Source organism: Dendronephthya gigantea, unplaced genomic scaffold (assembly GCF_004324835.1).
Source record: "Dendronephthya gigantea isolate DGI-Jeju-01 unplaced genomic scaffold, DenGig_1.0 000198F, whole genome shotgun sequence".
Taxonomy (NCBI): domain Eukaryota; kingdom Metazoa; phylum Cnidaria; class Anthozoa; order Malacalcyonacea; family Nephtheidae; genus Dendronephthya; species Dendronephthya gigantea.
In genome coordinates, this window is record NW_021163208.1 from 173588 (window position 1) to 190308 (window position 16721).

At 37.2% G+C, this 16721-nt stretch overlaps 1 protein-coding gene across 1 annotated transcript; it reads left to right on the top strand.

Moving 5' to 3' along the window:
• Positions 1–3598: 3598 nt before the first annotated feature.
• LOC114539294 (ubiquitin carboxyl-terminal hydrolase 23-like) lies at positions 3599–6032 on the top strand. The gene is made up of 4 exons (XM_028559921.1): positions 3599–4005; positions 4656–4999; positions 5361–5434; positions 5642–6032. The coding sequence occupies exons 1-4, from the start codon at positions 3852–3854 to the stop codon at positions 6030–6032; spliced, it is 963 nt and encodes a 320-aa protein (XP_028415722.1). The 5' UTR covers positions 3599–3851.
• The last annotated feature ends 10689 nt before the right edge of the window (positions 6033–16721 follow it).

Consider the following 16721-nt stretch of genomic DNA (forward strand, 5'->3'; position numbering starts at 1 on the left):
TGTTCAACGTGAATTAGCTTCGGACCGATGGCCATGAACTGTAGGTATTTTTCGACATTGCTCGGCATTTGCATATGTTTTTCACACATTAATTAATGCAGTCTCTGCTGTTGGCGATGTGAATCAGAATGGAGGCCGCCGTTTACTTACGAGATAAGCAGGAAAGAGAATTTTCTATTTTCACCTTGTATGCTTTAATATAGTACTGTTTTAATAATACCACAGTTGTGTATATTTTGACAAATTTTAAGCCTGACAAGTGCTGTCTAAATATATACTGTAAATAGCGTCGGCAATAGCCTACTCTGCTACAGTACACATTTTAATGTATTTCATTTTAATCATTAAAATGATTTTCTTATTGATATATTGTGTATATATTATATAATATGCTGGAATAAGGGACATTAATATCGTTCACATCGGCTGCCTGCGCGTGTAAAGGCGAATTTTAATCAAAAGGTTTTATTGTTATTGTTATTATCGGCTCTATCGTCTGTATTGACGCAGCGGCCAAAATACGAGGCTTTTCATGCTGAAGAAACGGGAAATATATTAACTTTTCCATAGCCCATAGGGTCGCCATTCATCAAAACGCGAATCGTATCCTATAAAATGCGTACGAACACGTTCATTTTTTTGATCAACCTCTTTAATCTCAACCTCGTAGAGGTTATTGTCTTTCGCCTCCCGTTTAAATGATTTTTTCCGCATCGAACCGCAAATTCGTGGAGAAAACGTTGCGCTATAGAGGACTAGGGTCGAAATGCCCACTCACCCCCCAACCCTTCTTCCGCACAAACAAAATAATGAAATGGTGAAAGAGTACTGAAAAAATATTTTAGCTCCTGGTCCCCAAACTTCTTATAAAGGTCCTGCCCAGTGAACTCTATATATATGGAAGGCTCGCTCTAGTGCCTTGCATAATCTAAAAGTGAAGCCAAACATGGTGGATCATGAAGGCTGCTTGGGTACCGAACCAGACCTCCACGCACAAGCGGTTAAAATTTAATATGGCGGCAACGTCTAGGAGTTGAACTCGGTCAGTCTTGTAACACACACACAAATATACGGCATAAGTTACCTTTCTAAAAGAATTTTCCAGGTAAGGTTGTAACAAATAGTATGTATTCCTTTTTAAAAACTTCGTATTTTTAAAACTTTGTAAAGTCCAAAATGTTAGCTTTTTTATTTTTCGTCATAGTTTTATAATTCGTGTTTTTAATTTCCACGCGCGGTTCGAGCATTTTACGCTTCGTGGAGAACTGGTTCCGTACCCAAGGAGCCATTATTGACTGAATCAAGTTCAAAGTTGGATGCAGTTGGGCTCAAAGTTGGGCTAAAGTGTAAGCGTGCCTGATTTATCTTTGTGACAGAACATTTTGCCGAGTCTGCAAAGTGAGTTTTCAATCACAATTTTGTGACCTTTTTTACATACAAACGCCCCAGAACAATAGGACGAGCATAAATTAAATTTTTATCAATTATTTTATCTAATCTTTATCTAGTATTAGGATGAATGATATAGACATATAGTTTACTTGAAACCTTTCATAACAAAGCTATTATTAACTTATTATAAATATTAAAATATACTGGTAGTTTAACATATATACCAATATAAATTTTGTATTATGAGTGTTATATTTGAACTGACGAATAAGTGTGTCGATGTAGATATTTTTGAAGAAATAAAACTCCTTAAATCCTGATAAAAAATAACATCTTAAAACACAACAAAGCTCCCTCAATGGCCTCTCACACCTAGGCCAAGTCTTGTGTGTATCTCAGATCAACCGTTTGCAAAGACGCATTATAATTGGTTGTCTTGCATGGATCATATCGTTTTAATGTTTTTCATTTTGCGCGCAATTACGCGCCGAGACATTTGTGCATTATTTTTGCAAGGGCATGTCGTTATTTTAGACAAATTGTTGTAACAACACGGTCCAGCTGAAATATATTCAGATGACGCACACTGTCTCTGATATTGTTTTGCTATCTGGTTTATTTCTCTCGACATCGCTTTGTTTTTGCGACGAAAATGTAAATAAACTCAAGATATCAAAGACTTAAGTAAGGGTGTTCGACCTTTAAAGTCATTAGCGCATTTGACCCTACGGAGTCAATTTGTAAAGATATCTGTAGACGGAAGGAAATCAAACAAACTCAAACTATATTTTGCTTGAAAATATATAGTACCTATTCCGTGGCTACTTAATCGTGGACTATTGTGCCCAAACTCAGGGTAAGAATATTTTTATATTAGATTGCTTTCTACTTAGTACTTTCTTGTTGACAAAACTGGTGTATTTTATTTATCGTAGCGCTACTTGCGTCTCGCGTTACGCAGTAAGAACCGCGGGTACGTTCGTCCAAGTGCGTACCACACAATCACGCATGTCATGGTCGACCAGACTTTATTGTGAAATGCCTTTTAAAATTAATGAAGTTTCACATGTTTTATGATGATTCTGTTAGTCATAAGTAGAATGAACTTAAGACACAACTGACAAACAGAACAATTCGTAAACCAAACTACTTAGCGAGCGCAGTGAAGTGCATGAGTGCATTCTATAGCTATATATATTAATAGTGATAATGGAATTTAATACCAACTGTGGCTAAATCCACAATGTGAAATATTATCACATTTCTAAAAATTCAACGAACTCTTCAACAATGATCATTTTTTTATGTAGCATAATGAAACATAATCTTTTATAACCGTTTTCAAGACCTCACATACCAAATTTTTTCATTTGTGAATAGCGTGGTCTGGGGGTCTGACCACTATAAGAATTAGCTTGAACTTGTCAGGCACTGAGGAGTGCCCCAGCTGTTGATTTGGCACAAACGTTTGTGTGAAAGTCGTAAGTATGATACGTGTGTACTCACCACGAATATTTTGAAAAAAATCTCACTTTATTCTTTCTCTATTCTTTTTATTATGTAGAACACCACGAATTCCGGCAGACTACTTCAATCCTTAACTGTTCGATTCATACGGTCGTCGAGGCAATAAAACTCGTGACTCCTTTCGGGAAACAGTCCCAAAGGCAAAGATTTGCAAAAATTGAACTGGTTGTACAAAATTTGCGTGACGAGTGGACTTTCAGTGCCAGCCGCGGTCGAACGGAGCTTACGCAAAGCTTGCAAAACCTACAGCCAGTTGCCAAAATTTAAATAAAAAATAAAAGCGTGGTATTTGATACGGATTTTTATGCAGTATCGTAACATCAAGACTATAAACAAGTAATCCATAATTATGCAGCCAAAGAAGGGTGCGAATGATGCGCGCAATGGAAAATCCGATTTGCGCAAGGCAAGATGTGATTTTCAAATAACGCGCATTCACGCGCATGGATCCAAAGAGCGCAGTGTCGAAGACTACATTCAAAGGCTGAAACTTATGGTGCCAAACATACGAACAGATGAAAAGTTAGACGAATTCGAAATACTTCAACGAGTTATAGAGTACATTCAGCTGCTTGAAGATGCATTGGGGATTAGTGTCACGCCTTTAACACGATCTATTCACGCCAGCAAAACAGATGGCAGAAATTTTTTTTGGGATCACTTTCGTTGGGAGCTTTGTAACCGCGCCTTATCCAAAATACATGTTTGGATATAAAGGGTCAATTTGGGTTATTTAAGTACTGCATATTAATGTTCCTGAAAAGTCATTAATACGGTTAATTAGCATTTAGCGGGAAATATTGAAATTTTCCCGCACCAAATAATAATAGAGCGTGGTATACTTATAATATAAACTATATCTTCAACCGGAGAAATTGTACGTATTCATTCAAATTCAGCTATTTACCAATCAAATTTAATCAAACTTCATCATGATGTCAGGTTACGCATTAAAAGGCTTCGTAAACTCAGGAAATACATGCTTCGTAAACTGCGTATTGCAGTCTATTCTCTCAACAAAGAGTTGCAATGAAGGCCTAGGTCAACTTCTGCACAACAGGAAAAGATGCACGGCGAACAAAGAAGGTAAACGTTTTATTTAATCGTGGTTATGCCTTATGGAAATTGGTTTCCCTTGTTGAATATGTGAAATTGGTTTCCCTTGTTGAATATGTGTGTAATTTCCCATGTGTGTAATTTTCCATGTAATTTCGCATAAAGCGACATAATATATTTCCCTGTGGGAGGGTCGTTTGGACTTCATATTGTGGAAAGTATAAATTTTGGTGCCTTCCATTATTTACCGTATTGCATTGAAATATTATATATGACAATTCTATAACTCCATGTAGTAGATTTTCAAAGTGGTATGCATAGGACAGACATATGGGTGGAGGGGTGGGTGTGACACCCCACACTTAGGGCAGGTGCATAGCAAGCACTACAGCAATAATTTGGGAGGGGGTTAAATGAGACTGATGATTTGTGGTAAAATCCCCACTTTCCAACAGTTTGATATAAAAAAATTGAAAGAATTACGAATTCTTTTCTGGTGATGAAAGTGGCAAAAGCTCCACTATATTTAACACAACCAGAGAAGATTGAACCAATAATTACAATGAAAGTGATGATGAACTAAAGTACTGGTACAAATATCTACATTAGGTTTGTGGTGATAAAAATACATAGTAATAGTAATATTTTTTAATGATATCTGGTATTCATTTTATATTCAGGAACAAAATGCATATTATGCAGTACACTGAGTGTGTTCAAATTGTATAATGGAGCATCACAGGTGGTTCGACCAGCAGCACTGCTTTCTTGTTTGCCACAAATTATGAGCGGTTATGTCAAAGGTTCCCAGCAATGTTCAGCTGAATTTTTCCAATCATTTTGGACAATTTTGGAGGAAAAAGCTCATCATCTGCAATCAACAGAACTTATTCCACAATATTGTAGCCTTGAATTTCTGAATTCATTTTGCTTCTCACTTAATAGTGAGATTCTATGCAGCGAGTGTGGCAATACTACAAGTAACATTGCCACTGAGACAGTGCTTCCATTATCTATAACAAAGGTAATACCCAAAGAGATAGAAAGTCATTGTCACAAGATGGTGGTGTTAAGAAGTAACAAAAATAGTTTAGTACATTTTCCCTTAATGTTAAATTAAAAATCATTCTAATGGGTATACCTTGATAAATTCTACACAGTCTACTTTTTTTTATTAAAAAGAGAACAATTTATTTAAATTTTCCTTGCTTATACTCTAAATGCTTACCACCTTGTCATATTTTTGGTTAGGTATTAAAATACAGGGAAAATGGAAAATATGATTTTATGCACATGTTTACTGGCAGTTGCAAACCAAACAAATCTTGTTTGAACAAAATTCAAAAACTGGAAACTCATTTGTTCTTTTAACCATAATATACCAGGGATTACCTTTACAAGATTTGTTGGATCAATATTCTGCAGCAATTCAATTGGAACAGCTCTACAACTGTGAAAGGTACAGTTAGTGATTATGTGATGCCACCAGTATTAAGCAGGTACAATTACAGTTATTATGCACTCCATTGAGACATCTCAAGTGTTACTGTCACTCTCACCTCATTTTTTAGTGTTAAAACATTATTTTATGTAATTTTTTGAGTGTACAGTGTTAAAATACTAGCACATAAATTTGTACCCCATGCACTTTTTGGCTATTTTTAAGGTGTGGTAAAGGAACTGATGCCTGGAAAAGAACCTTAGTGCAGAATCTGCCACAGGTATTATGCATTCAGTTATTGCGCTTTGACGCAAACGGTCAAAAAATAAGCTTGGAAATAGATTACCCACCTGAACTAACCATACCCGAGTATCAACGCGATTTAAATGATGGCAGAAGTGAAACATCGAGAGCAGAATACACCCTTTCTTCAATAATAGCACATGAAGGAAACCAAATATCGTCCGGGCATTATGTTTGCTTCGTTAACAGGAGCGGGAGATGGTTTTATACAAGTGATACCGTTGTTAAAGAAACATCACAGTTAGCAGCATATCACCAGAAGAATGCATACATGCTCTTTTACGAGAAAAAAGGAGCGACAAGCCCACACTAGGGCAAAGGTGTTTACAAAAGAAGCACCAGTGCCTACAACGAATAAAGAACCTGTTTTGAATATTAACACTTATGCGAAAGCAGTTGCAAGGGGTTCTTCCAACAACTCTCGTGCTAAAATGCACTGTTTGTCATTATCCAAGAAACGCAAGGCCACTCTTTCAAAGGTACCTTGTAGAGATACAAATCTCTCTATGTCAACATCTGTTGGTCCCGTGACAGACGCTGCAAAAACTAAAGAGTTCACAAAAGAAGATTCACCTCACCCTTTATCACCCACAATCACTTCTAATTCTAACAGTTCTATGTCATCGTTAACACCTGAACAAGAGTCAACAGCTGAAAAAAACGCAGTCTCAAGCTCTGAAACGAACTCCATGGGCCCAGCTCCCGAAAATAAGATATCGACAACTCCTAATCCTTCATCACCTCCAATAAAGATGCATGGATGTGACGAGAATTCGACCAACGACATAATAATTACTAAAATCACAAAATTGCCGACCAGTTCAGCACCTGACAAAGAGCAACAAGATATCACAATAAAAGTAACGGTACCACCCGATTACTACGTACCGATAGGTTTTCAAAGCGCCAAACCAGGTTTATTCAAAACCAGGATAGAGGGGAATGTCGTGCATTCGAACATGTATTTATCCCTAACTGGAGAGGAGAGAAAACGCGCACAAGAGACAGCAATTGCAGGCGTACACATTAGCGTTAGTGACAGAGTAAAAGAATGGGATCCGACAGACATCATTCGCCTACTTCCTGCATCACACAAGATTTCTGATTCCCTGTTATCTAACTTTTTGGTAAACAAGATTTTTCTGATGATCGAAGAAGAAGCAGTTAAGCAGGGAAAACAAGTCCACACCTGCAACATGGAAGTTCTCCAACGTATGACAGAACCTTCACTTGACATATTTTTAAAATGCAAGTATGATCAACTATACCCTCATATTTTAGATAGTGAAGTAATACTCTGTCCTTCATTACACGCAGATCACTGGTGTTTAGTTGCCGTATACCCAGCAATAAAAAGAATGGTTTATTTGGATTCACTTTTTCAAGGAATTGGGGCAAAAAGGGCATTCCAACGCGTAGGCAATTTCATTGAATGTGCCATGAAATTACAAGGACAAAAGTATAGTGTTGACGAGTGGGATTTTTTTGCAATCCCAGCGAACGACGTTGAACAACAGTTGAACTCAGTCGATTGTGGCGTGTTTGTGGTAAAATGGGCACAGCATATAGCTGAAGGTAGGATGATCGATTTTAAGCAACGACACATAAATGATTTCCGTTACTCGTTAATATTGGACATAGCAGGAAACAAACTTTCGTGTTTGTCGATTCCACTTGCCAGCAGCAAAGGTAGCAATAGTTGCGAACAAACAGCGAACAGTGATGCAGATCCTTTCAAATCATCACCAACTGAAAACAGTCATACAATCCTTCAAGATCATTGCTACTCGCTTGCTACGCCGGATAATATACCAGATGATATACCTGAAAGAACGAATGCTTATGTATTACCCCAGCATGTACAAAGCATACTCCCACCAACAGCTGTTTATAAATGCTTAGAATATGAAGAACTTTCGAACGACGATACTATGGAATCTAAGAAATATAGGGTAAAATTTAACATTAAAGATGTGTCAACACCAAAGGAAATCGAAAAATGGGTTTCTCAATTTGCAGCATCGTCAAACATCAAATACAATTCTCAAGGGGGTTATAAGAGGAAAGGTGTCAGAGTTTCGTTTGCCCAGTGGTATATTTGCGAGTGCAAAAGAAAGACATTGAGCAGGAACCAAAAAGAAGCGAAAGCCGAAGCTATGAAACGTAGACAGGAGCGTCATTGCACTCATGCTGCTAATGCTGAAACCACTGACAAGATCCATTTACTATCTAACATACGCGATAAAAAAACAGATTGTGAAAGCAAAATGGTAATAAAAGTGCGTACGAAAGCAGTTGAAGAAATTGTCTGTGATGTGGAATTATGGTGGAATCATAACCATAGCGTCAACTGTCACCACCTTACCACTTTTAGCCAAATCTTACCTGCGACAAGGCACAAATTTCTTACTTATTTTGAGCAGGGCATGTCTGCGTCTGAGTCGTTCCATCACCACGAAACAACGTTGATGAGAGATCCTGTTACTGTTCTTCTCTTGGCAGATAGAAAATACTGCCCGTCGTTGAGAGACGTTAATAATCTCTACGAGAAGTGGAGGAAAACAACAAAAGGACCATGTAATGGAACCGAATTGTTCGACTATCTGCAAGAGTATATTACGACATACAATAAGGATAAAGTGAGTGATGGTGGCAAAATCTTTCTACAAAGATATAACAATGACGAAAAGCGTGAGCAACCGTTGATAATTTCCATATGTACTCCAATGATGTCACGTGTACACAAGTTACGCCAGGCTGGTGAAATGGCTTTTATGGATGCATCCGGGAGCCTTGATCGACACAATAATCCAGTTTATTTTATGTGTACTCATCATCCGTCAGGTGCCCTTCCCTTAGCAGTGTGGATAACTTCCAGCCAATCAGAATCCACTTTGAATAGTTGTTTACACAGCGTTGTATCAGTGCTACCGCGACACGCATTTGGTGGAAAGGGCGTAGCGTCTGGTCCTTCAATTTTCCTCACCGATGATGACAGTGCCCAGAGAAATGCTTTGCGTGCATATTGGCATTCATCTGTTCTTCTCCTCTGTATATTTCACTTTCTTCAAGCTGTTTGGAGATGGCTTTTAGACAGTACTAATTCCATTAATAAAGATGATCGGCAGCACTTAATGTCCATTTGCCAAGGACTGGTATTCGCGGACACGGTAGAAAATTTTAATGCCAATGAAACCAAGATGCAGTCAGACAAAACGGTGTTAAAGTATCCAAATTTCAATAACTACATTAAAAATGCTATAGAAAGAAAAGAGCAATGGGCACTTTGTTTTCGCAGAGGACTCCTGACAAGAGGAAATAACACTGACAACTTTACAGAATCTATGATTTTCGTTTTTAAATGTGTCATCTTAAAGCGTATCAGAGCGTATAACTTATTAGAGTTAGTGAAATTTATAACTGAGGATTTGGAGATGTATTTTCAAAGGAAACTGTTAGCTCTTGCGTTTGGTAAGCCACAAAATCTTCATGTTACTGCGCGATGCTTTGGAAGAAATGCGAGTACAGTGCCGCTTGACAGTATCATCAGAGACACTGAAAAACCTTTTCATTTTAATGTTAAAAGCAGAAAGAACAAGGACCTTACCTACCAAGTTAATACCAGTTTAGGGATTTGTACCTGCCCACGTGGAGAAAATGGCTCAGGATGTGCACATCAAGCTGCGGTTGCTTTAAAATACGGAGGTGGTAACAGCAACTTTATCCCACGATCCGCTCAGGATCGATACGATCTTGCTGTTTTAGCAATAGGAGATAATCCCCAACTCGACGTAAGACAGTTTGTTCAGCTGCATGAAAAATCTGAAAGCGTTATGAACCTGGAGAATGATGTAAATAGAATTGAAACAGTGCCCCTAGAAAACAAGGAAAAAGATAAGGAGGACGATCAACATAGGCATGACACCGTCCTAGGCCATACAGAGGACGAACCTGTAGCCCTCGAGAAAATTCTTAAACTGCATCGGGAAGTTGCAGCAGACATCGAGTTGAAAATACGAAACGAGGATATTAACTTTAAGAAATGTTACTACAATTTTCTAAGGACTTATCGAAAAATAGTAACAAAATGCCGCGGTCATTCGCCTGTAGCATCACTTGCAAATGCTTTTGTACATTTCGGAAAGCAACAAAGCAGCAATCTTATTCCAGTCTTGCACAACGGGTCACGGATACGTGTTCAGCCAACGTCAATCTCTCGAAGAAAATCTGGTGTGAAGTCATCTTCTGCACAACCTTCAGGTCCTAAACCTAGGCTGCAAACGGTGTTGAAAAGAAAGTGGCAAGCAGATGATAAGGAAAAGCTGAAAATAAGGAAACTGGCCAAAAAGAAACGTCAACATAACTTAAGTCTGAATGTAAAGAAAAACCTTGCAAATGCTGGACCAAAACGATAATGAGCAGTAACAATCAAGTTATTAACTAAAGAGTATTAACTAATGTCAAGAATATTAATTAATATGAACTACACTAACTGAACAGAATAGCCTATGTTAAACAATATGCTTGTTTTTGCTGCTGTTGGAAGAGACTAACTACTTCTGAACAATTCCTTTGCCGCATCTCATGAAATTCCCAAACTGCCTGAACTAGAAAATGTTTCTCTCTGGTGGACCTAAGAACCTTTGTCAGGAGAGTTGATAACAACGTTTCCTCAATAAAGATTACTATAATTGTTGTAGTATCATGGACTAAGGCTTTACCCCCCCCCCCTCCCACTTTTTTGGCATCCAAATTAATGTTAAAGAGTTAATAATAGAAAATTAAAATCTCACTGAGGCATTTTAATTTAGGACTTATAAAGGGGAAGGGGAATAAGTAGAACAGTCAAATTGTCAAAAGAGGGATATAACACAAAAAATAAAGAATTAATGGGAGAAATCCTTGTCTGCACTCAATATATGTGATCATAAACTGCAAAATTATTTAAATCATGAATTTTGTCCTTAACTACAGGTAAAAATTAACTAGTCTTTTATACAGCTGGCCCTATTTTGACATGATTCATCAGTTAGGCATTCTGCAATAATTGTTCAATGACCAACAGATTCATTGCATTGTTATATGTTCCATATGTTAAAGTATATGGGTTAAGTAAAAAGTTAAACACTTTCTACAGCCCAGATTTTTCTAAAGTATGCTTGTGTAAATGTTGTAAACTTGTCAAAGTGATGGAGTGGGTGTATAATAATACTTGTGTACATTAAATGCTCAACATTGGTACAAAAATTACAATATTGGTCAACATTTCGATTCATTTGCTACAAAATTTATTTATCTAGTGCTTATTATTACTTCGATTTTGTAGTTCATGCATTTTTTATTCTTAATTATGACACTTGGTATAATTATAATTATAAATTTAGATGTCAACATGATCAAAACGTCCACATAATGGCACATATGCCATGTGAATAAATATAGAAAATAATAGGAAAAATATATTATATAAACGACATTTTTGATTCTCAAACATCTTACCTAACAAAGTTCCTCTGTGTTCGCTCTTTGAAATGTTGTGTACAGGGCCGTAGCTAGGGGGGGGTGAATGAATGCGCAATGACGGTTGTTCGGGTTAAGTTCATCTTAATATTGTTATTGCATAACAACAGGCGCGGTTACAAAGCTCCCAACGAAAGTGATCCCAAAAAAAATTTCTGCAAACAGATGCGCTTCACTGACGCAATTATACTAACAGGTCACGCAAGATATTTCAGCAAGAACTGAATCACTTCGCAAATGTTTTTCGCAAGTGAATTATTTTGCAAATAGTGCGGACTGAACAAAGCGTAAACGTTAACCAAATTTAGCGTATCCTAAATGTAGTAAAAATGATTTTCTAAGATATCACGACCCTCGTATCCGTATATAAATAAGTCCGAAAGAAAGGGTGTCACTCAGAAAATCTTGATTCGATAGGTTGAATAAATTCGATAGGCTTGGCAGGTTATTAACGATAATGATGTATTAGTATTTGTAATTTTGATTTCATTAAGCATACTCATATAAACAGTGAGAAATATTCAATTCTTGAATCTGTTTGATCTTAGTAAAAAAATATCATACCATGCAGCCTCTACTGACATGACTGTTCCCCTTTGAAAAATTGATCAGGCCCAGATGCCAGGTTGACAGAATCCATGCATGCATGCACACTAAATTTGACTCTTGAGGATTATTTTGTCTTGATGAAAAATTTGAACCGTCTGTTGAAATTATATATTTTAGGCCATTAAAAATGCGCTCGACTACACAAAACTAAGTCTTGCTTTGTTGACAAATATTTATCTTCTCCGTAAAGTGAATTGTTCATTACATGCAGTAGCGTAGCCAGCCTGTCGATTTGTCCCGCTATGCTAATTTTGGTGTTCACTGAGTGTGAAAACAATGCTACTTCACTGCACGGCCAAATTAGACAAATTATATCAGACAGCTTCGCCAGCCAAAGATCATCAAACATTGTCACGGGAAAACAGCCTTGAATCGGTTGATCATTATATTTGGATTTTTTAGTGTTAATTTCAATCATTTCGTATTAAAACGCAATTAGTTCTAGAACCAGTAATCCACCATATTACTATTAATCAACACAATTTTCGCTTGCCTAAGCGCTCATGCAGGCCTAGCTGTTACTATCGAGAAGTTGCAAATGAATCAGTGCGTTCGCTTTGTTTGAAGGCCCTGTTACAACTTAGCGCGAGCCAATTTTTTTGCAACTTGCCATGGCAGTTCTATTATTGAGATTTGTAAATGGGTGAAGAGTGTGGCCGTTTTCACATTAGAGACTCTTCAATATTTTTTTGACTGGTTATCGTCTTCAGTATAAAGACGGCCGGACAACAGACGCATAATACGTCGAGACGATTAATGTTCAGTTTTTCGTATTAGAGACGTATAACTAACGGTAGTTTGTCTAGACGGATAATGCGTCTGTTGTCCGTCTTTATACTGAAGACGAATAACCAGTCAAAAAATTTTGAAGTCGCCTTATGTGTCCAGACGCATTATTCTTCTCTAGTGTGAAAACGGCCATCTTAGTACTTGCCAAATTTAAGTCTTACAAAAATTAGAAATATTGTATAAAGTTGCATAATTAATTGCACCGTGTAACATGGCCTCCAATTTTATAGTGCTCTTGTGGAGGACCTGCTTTGGAAGGCAGAAGTGTCAAAGAGTATTACAGAACCGGAAGTACAAAGAATCTGGTCATTGAGTTGCACGGCATCCCGTCTCCCTCCCCAGATTCTTGCAATTATGCAATCTTATTCAGAAAAGTGTTAGGGAATGCTCTACGTAATAGCAGTCATCACATTTGAGTCTTCACAATTAAAATCATATGACTCGCCTTGATATGTTTAGTGGCCTACTGCATGACCCGTGAAATAACGAATTAATAAAATTCTGAAATAAACTGGTTGTCCGCTGGGCAAGCTTGTTTGGATTATGGAAAAATAACACGCAACCTTTTTGTTATACCATATGGTCATCGTGTTTTGAACTGCGTGTGTTCGAATTTGTATTTTAATCCATTACAGTAAGGCGAAGCGCTCTTTTCTACTGATACCCAAAAATACCACGACAATAGTGCCCTGAAGGCTACCGAAAATAATGGGTCTATATGAGCAACGTTCTGTTATGATTACATCTGTCCGGAAACCAAAAGGTTATAACTTTGGAAAACAATTACAACTCCACAGAAAACTACAAGAACGGAAACCAAAGTCAAAACAAAAAATTTCTCATCCGTTTTGTCTGACAATTTATCATAATATCCGCTGTGCATATGTCACGCAGGTGATCAGGAAGCAATCGGACAGACGAATGCCGTGAAATGACGCCATCTAATAGTTTCAACACGGGTTATTATTGTCTATGGTGATCCCTGTGGAAATTTCAGGTGGAATCGTTTCGTCGTGCAAGGATTTATTTCCTTTTCATCTTGACCCAGACAGATGTTTTCGACAGGTAGAAATTGACAAAGTGCTCGAGAACAAGCCTGTTAATCATTGAACGCTACAAGCCTTCAAGCCTGCATCGCACTTCGCAGCCATGAAATGAATGAAATTCAGGCGAACTTTGAATCTTTGGAACGTGCGATGGTGCGAGCCATTTACGACAATGTGCGTCGGCTTTATTCACAGTCTATCAGTGAATTTATTCTTAATTTTTGTTTCCTTTTTCATAGGAGCGTCTTTTCGCCGGCTGGAAGTTATCGGCACATCATCAGCTGACCGTAAAGAGCACAAAAAATAAGTTTGTCACTATGACGAACAGGATAGGATAAACGAAATTTTCATACGTGTGGGACAATGAACGGCGCGTAGTTGACATGATGTTTGCGCGTATGATTCGCGTGAATTAATATTGCAATCGTGCTACCGACTCTACCGCTATAAGTCCTATACCTGTTTTACTAGTCCATTGACGGCTAAAAAATTCGGCATTAATTAGTTATTAGACCAGATTATGTGTCAGATTTAGGTCATCATAAAATTCATTATAAATTTAGAAATACATTATCGGTGGCATTAGATTACAGATTGGTTTTTGAAATTTCATATTAATGCATATTAATTGAAAATTGCGCCGCAGCTGCAGTTAATTATTTTGACTAACGCTGGATCCGCCAATGTCTGGGAGTCTGTTAATTCGTGCAAGGTATCATTTTAATGGGATGTTATAAATAAATTAGCCCGGGTTTACACATGCAGTTACACTGCACTTAATTCATCCGGAAGGCACGGATAAAAAAGGTGCCTGTACCCCAGGGTGCCTGTATTAGTACTCTATTAGTACCTGTATTACCAATACAAAGACCGAGCACGGATGAAATTAGCCATTTTAATCAGTATACCCATTTTAGCCGTGCCGATAAATTGACTATCTGCTTGTAGTGTAAACGCAGCTATTAATTGTCCCACTCATATATCACTGATTTCAGCAAAATAGCCCAAATTTTGGTAGATCCCGAAAACTGCTGCAAACATCCCTAAATCCACTTCCCCGCGCCCACACGCCTACGAACAAAGGCAGATTAATTGCGGTTATATGTAGCTACTAATTTTTTTTCCATTCCTTCCATTTTCTGTTGGAAAAAAGTTTCTAATTTAGCAACTAAAATTTTCCAGCCGTATCACATGACACTTAATTCATTGATAGTTGAATTTTTGTACCCAACACTGGAGTTCTTTCTGTGATCATTAGATATTCTTTGGTCTTGCATTCAACAATACAAACTTACAGAGCAGTTGCAAAGTTCCAGTATCAGTTGGAGTAGGGTTGAACTTGATTCACTACAGTACACATTGTGACCTTTCGGGCTACGGCTAGCCAGCTTTTATTGCTGGATAAACTATAGTTGATGGGTTTTCCTCAACTTTACCTGGATATGACTTTGAGATGCCTATGACTTTCCCCCTCAAAACTAACAACCTTTGCAAGGACTATTGTAAGACAAAGTCTTCATCTTTGAAATCATGAAAACGTCTCATTATTTTATTGACTAATCCCCGAGCGGGCGCGGAGCGCCTGCGAGGGTACTAATTCCGCTCGGAGATTAGGAATTACACCCGGAACCCGGTAGAACATAGGCGAATCCAAAGTTGTCCAAATTCTTTGTCATGGACGGTCGACGTTGGGTGGTTTTGTAAGTTATGCGCATGCGCGAGTAATGTCTGGTAATGAACGAACTTTCTGATTCAAATATATAATAATTTATTCACATTATTAGTACTAGGGAAATTTACAATAATCAATCATGCATTAAAATTAAGTATAATAGTTCTACAGACTATTTACAAAAACAAACGAACTTTACATTTACATTACGGGAAAAAAAAATTACGAACTTTCTGATTGGCTAAGACAGAAAGTTTGTATTTCAATGAGAACGTCAGCAATTTATATTAACTGTCATTTCGTAAACATTTTTGTAAAAGCGTTTCATAAACTTTGTGCAAAGAAAGTAAAACGAGAAGAAAAGATATATGAAGCATGACAGTTAGCAAAGATGAACGTGGATACGGTCAAGACAAAGCCGTGTAAGAGGAATAATTCATAATCTGCAAACTTATAAATGTTTTCAAAGACAAAGCCAAGGGTACGTGTTTACTTTGTTTATAATTCGTATTTGTTTCGCGATAAAATGAGCCGTATTTGTATACTTTTCAGCTTTGTATGCCGTTTATTTGTTAAACTTTCTGCTTTTTATGCAAACGCATAAACCTGTAAAGGCTATTACACCTTTGCTTTAACTTCAAAAAGTGTTTTTGAAAGTGTAATTTGAATTTTGGTATCAAAAATACACACTATATTATTTTATAAAGTATAAAACTTTTAGCCGCCGTCGACTGCAATTACAGAATAAAATAACATTTGAAGTTTTTTCTTTGTCTGTGAAGATTTTGTACTGTTTTAATCGTTTGAAACTTCGATTTTAAACCGTTACTTAATTGCTGGCATGGTATAATGCAGCAAAATTGAACGGGCAATGTTTACACTAGCTTTATGATTATTTTTGATTTTTTGTATTGAATGATGGAAACATTAGCTGTAATATACTCGGTAAAATATAATAAGACTGATTTGAGTTTTGTGTCATTTCATAATATAAATTTAGGTCAGGTTAACTCAGGAAATTGTGTACTTGGTTTGAAATAGCGAGGGGTTGCTGCATGCATGTAATTCTAGTTATTTTTATTATTTGGCAAGCGTCACTTCCGATGAAATGGAGCTCAGTGATCGGCTGAGAAGAATTTTCAGTTGTCTATTAATTTCCCGTAATGGACCGGCGTTACCGGCGATCCATTATGAAATGAAAAACACAGAAATTCTGAATAAAGAAGGAACAAATAAACGCTCAAGAGAAAATTTAATTGCTTTTGAAATTAACAAGACGTCTGTTACGAAGGCTTTATTATGTTCGGTTATATGCATATTAAAAATAGTTGTAAAAAAGGAAATATCACCAGGTAATGACGTGGAA

Excerpts from the sequence above, each read along its gene's own strand:
- LOC114539294 (XM_028559921.1), top strand. The coding sequence starts at position 3,852 with ATGATGTCAGGTTACGCATTAAAAGGCTTCGTAAACTCAGGAAATACA. Across the intron at positions 4,006-4,655 it reads ATGCACGGCGAACAAAGAAG|GAACAAAATGCATATTATGC; the intron begins GTAAACGTTTTA and ends TTTTATATTCAG. Across the intron at positions 5,435-5,641 it reads CAGCTCTACAACTGTGAAAG|GTGTGGTAAAGGAACTGATG; the intron begins GTACAGTTAGTG and ends GCTATTTTTAAG.